The 4,097-nt window shown below is 41.2% G+C and overlaps 1 protein-coding gene across 1 annotated transcript; it reads right to left on the minus strand.

Annotated features, from left to right (window-relative positions):
* Positions 1-2,630: 2,630 nt before the first annotated feature.
* LOC115834433 (NADH dehydrogenase [ubiquinone] 1 alpha subcomplex subunit 3) lies at positions 2,631-2,974 on the minus strand. Its single transcript, XM_030809437.1, has one exon. It carries the CDS (start codon positions 2,949-2,951, stop codon positions 2,697-2,699), a length of 255 nt encoding a protein of 84 aa, XP_030665297.1. The 5' UTR covers positions 2,952-2,974; the 3' UTR covers positions 2,631-2,696.
* Positions 2,975-4,097: the final 1,123 nt, after the last annotated feature.

Genomic DNA, 4,097 nt, shown 5'->3' on the forward strand with positions numbered 1-4,097 from the left:
TGCCATTGCACTCCAGCCTGGCAACAGAGCGATACTCCGTCTCAAAAAAAAAAAAAAAAGATTTAAACATAATATTGTTTTAAACAATTTTATGTCATTATATTTTGAAAATTAGATACAATTATTGTTTTTCCAGAAAGGTATGTGGCAAAAAGTGACTGAAGAAGAAATAAAACAGAGCCCAGGCGTGGTGGTTCACACATGTAATCCCACGACTTTGGAAGGCCAAGGTGGGAAAATCACAAGGTCAGGAGTTCAAGACCAGCCTGGCCAACATAGTTAAACCCTGTCCCTACTAAAAATACAAAAATTAGCTAGGCATGGTGGTGGGCGACTGTAATCCTAGCTACTCAGGAGGCTGAGGCAGAGAATTGCTTGAACTCGGGAGGCGGAGTTTGCAGTGAGCCGAGATTATGCCACTGCACTTCAGCCTGGGTGACAGAGCAAGAGGCCATCTCAAAAAAAAAAAAAAGATACATAAGAAATCTAAAATTTATGTTTTTAATTTTACAAAAATAAAAAATACATCTATTATAAGAGAACAGCTTGAGCCAGGCATGCTGGCTCATGCCTGTAATCCCAACACTTTGGGAGGCCAAAGCAAGTGGATCACGAGGTCAGGGGCTCGAGGCCAGCCTGGCCAACATGGTGAAACCCTGTCTCTACTAAAAATACAAAAATTAGCTGGGCATGGTGGTGGGCACCTGGGATTACAGGCATGAGCCACCACGCTTGGCTGACATCTGCTATTCTTAACTGCTCTATAAGCCTGCTGAATCACAGGGCCATAGGAGCAATCACTGTTGTTTACATGCTTTTTGTCAGGCAGTTCTTATGAGCCTGCAAATGTTATATTATTCCCAACCACTGACACCAACATGCATTATTTTACTTTTTATTCAATAGGGAAAAGCCCCACGTTTTTGTTTCCAACCATCATGGTCGTAAAGAAATAGTCCCAGTTCCCTGATAACTCTGCTTTCCCACCCCTACATGAGACAGCCTTTGTGAGGCACCCCCGACCCATGGCCTGCCTTGCTCTTGTTTCTGGTGCAAGTGTATTAAACACCTTTTAATGGCATTCAGCTTTCTTTTATGAATTAAGATCCAAGCAAAATTCAAGAAACCGTGTTGCTGTGCTTTGTTATCAGAAATAATATGGGGTTGGGCTGGGTGTGGTAGCTCATGCCTATAACCCCAGCAAAGGGTGGTGGGAGGCTGAGGCAGGTGGATCACTTGAGGCCAGGGGTTCAAGACTAACCTGGTCAACACGGCAAAACCCCCTCTCTACTAAAAATACAAAAATTAGCCAGGTGTGCTGGTGGGCAACTGTAATCCCAGCTACGTGGGAGGCTGAGGTATGAGAATCACTTGAACCTGGGAGGTGGAGGTTGCAGTGAGCCGAGATTGCACCACTGCACTCCCGCTTAGGCGACAGAGCGAGACTCTGTCCCATTAAAAAAAAAGTAATAGGCAGTTTCATAAAAATAATACTTAATTTGTAGGCTGATTTAGGAAGCATGGATATTTTACATTCATTCCTCAAACCCATAAGCATACAATTTTTTTTATTTATTTGCATTGTCTCTGATTACTTTCAGTAATGTTTTGTAGTTCTTTTTTTTTTTTTTTTTTTGAGACAGAGTTTCACTCTTGCTGCCCAGGCTGTAGTGCAATGGCGCGATCTCGGCTCACTGCAACCTCCGCCTCCGCCTCCGCCTCCGCCTCCGCCTCCGCCTCCGCCTCCGCCTCCGCCTCCACCTCCCAAGCTCAAGCGATTCTCCTGGCTCAGTCTCCGCAGTAGCTGGGATTACAGGCATATGCCACCACGCCCGGCTAATTCTGTGTTTTTAGTAGAGACGGGGTTAATCCACGTTGGTCTGGCTGGTCTCGAACTCCCGACACACTTACTCCATAATTTTCTTACACCTAAAGTTTGTCTTTAGATTAATAAATATTTAACTCTATGTAAATCAAAACTAAAAGTCTTATGTGTTTGCAGGCAGACAGGCCACATGTTCAAAGAAAAATATATAAGAAATTTGAAAAAATATTAAGAATTTAACAGTGAATTTTATTTATACTCATATATAATTTTTATATGACCATAAAAATAACCCTGTAGTAAATAACAATTTAATTGTTCATTTTAAATTTAAAATAAAAGTGTAGAATTGGATTGTAAAACATAGGATAAATGCTACAGGTGAAGGATGCCTCACTTAATGCTGATATTATTATTATATATTGTATTCCTGTATTAAAATATGCTTATATTGCATAAATACTCATGCAGCCACCAAAATTAAAATAAATTTAAATGATTAAAAACAGAATAAAAATTTAACCTACAGAAACAATATTCTTTAACTTATTTGCAGTTGAAAGCCACTGGCAAAAAAAAAAAAAATCAACTAGCGATGTTAATCTATTATCTTACTAAACAGTATATTGTTACCATCTTTTACCTATACCCTTGAGTAAGGTGAAAGAGGTTAAAGTTTGTGGGATAATAATGCTTCATTGAATGCACGATAGTATTTAACATGTTAAAAATGTTGAATTAAACTATTAACTTCACACATAATCTAAAAACAAATGTACTGCATTTTATTTATTTTTTATTTTTATTTTTTTTTGGCTTTCACATTTTTATTGGGAGCCGTGGGAGGGGCCACCTCTGTCAGTGGAGGTGCTCACAGTTTCTTCAGCCACTCCAGGCTGGGGCCCTGAGGGTCCTGGGGGTGGCTGGGCACGTCAGGCATGTTCCCATCATCGCGGATGGGCACTGGGTAGTTATAGGGCGTGGCCGTGTTGATCATGACGGAATACTTGAAGTAGGGGCTCAATGGGGGCAGAATTACAGCGAGGCCCCCGACAACGAAGGACACGACCAGCACTGGCTCCTTGTCCCAGGCATTCTTGAGGAAGGCGCCGACTCTCGCAGCCATCTTGGTCTCGGCGGCGGCGACGACTGCATTTTATTATATAAAAGTACAATCAGGCCAGGCTCGGTGGCTCACGCCTGTAATCCCAGCACTTTGGGAGGCCAAAGTGGGCAGATCACCTGAGGTCAGCAGTTCGAGACCAGCCTGACCAACATGGAGAAACCCTGTTTCTACTAAAAATTCAAAATTAGCCAGGCGTGGGGGCACATGCCCGTAATCCCAGCTACTCAGCAGGCTGAGGCAGGAGAATCGCTTGAACCTGGGAGGCAGAGGTCGCAGTGAGCCAGAGATCGTGCCAATGTACTCCAGCCTGGGCACCAAGAGCAAAACTCCGTCTCAAAAAAAAAAAAAAAAAAGTACAATTAGTACAATAATATATTACTCATTTAATTTTAAATAAAATTAAACATGTTTTCTTCTCATGATAACACAGATTACTCTGAACACCTACCTCATGCATCACTCAATATTATCGGTTATAAGAGCCTCTCCACTTAGATTTTTATTATGCATCTTACATTTTAATGTCTTTACTTTTCTATAGAAAAGGTAATAAACAATGCCCACCTAATAAAAAAGAATGCCTTGCCAGGCATGGTGGCTCACACCTGTAATCCCAACACTTTGGGAGACTGAAGCAGGCAGATCATGACGTCAGGAGTTTGAGACCAGCCTGGCCAACATGGTAAAACCTCATCTTTACTAAAAATACAAAAATTAGCTGAGTGTGGTGGCAGGCGCCTGTAATTCCAACTACTCAGTAGGCTGAGGCAGGAGAATCACTTGAAACTGGAAGGCATAGATGGTAGTGAGCCAAGATCATTCCACTGCACTCCAGCCTGGGCGAAAGGGTGAAATTCCATCTCAAAAAACAGAAAACAAAACAAAAAGAATCTCTCATATCTTTGATGCAGCAACAATTGATCCCATGCTTTCACATGTGACTCCAATAGGAATGAAGAAACAGCAGGAAATAATTTCAGAGTTGAATGACATCATTATTCACTTTTCAAAAAATCTGTATTTTTTTCAAGAAATAAAGTTTGAATGTAATTATAACTCTGCAAAAAACCTTCTGATCCTCTGACAGTTACATACAAATAATTTTTCTGCCAACTTTAGTTTTAGATTTCCTATACTCAGCACTCT

Source organism: Nomascus leucogenys, chromosome 3 (assembly GCF_006542625.1).
Source record: "Nomascus leucogenys isolate Asia chromosome 3, Asia_NLE_v1, whole genome shotgun sequence".
NCBI classification, from domain to species: domain Eukaryota; kingdom Metazoa; phylum Chordata; class Mammalia; order Primates; family Hylobatidae; genus Nomascus; species Nomascus leucogenys.

Excerpts from the sequence above, each read along its gene's own strand:
- LOC115834433 (XM_030809437.1), bottom strand. The coding sequence starts at position 2,951 with ATGGCTGCGAGAGTCGGCGCCTTCCTCAAGAATGCCTGGGACAAGGAG.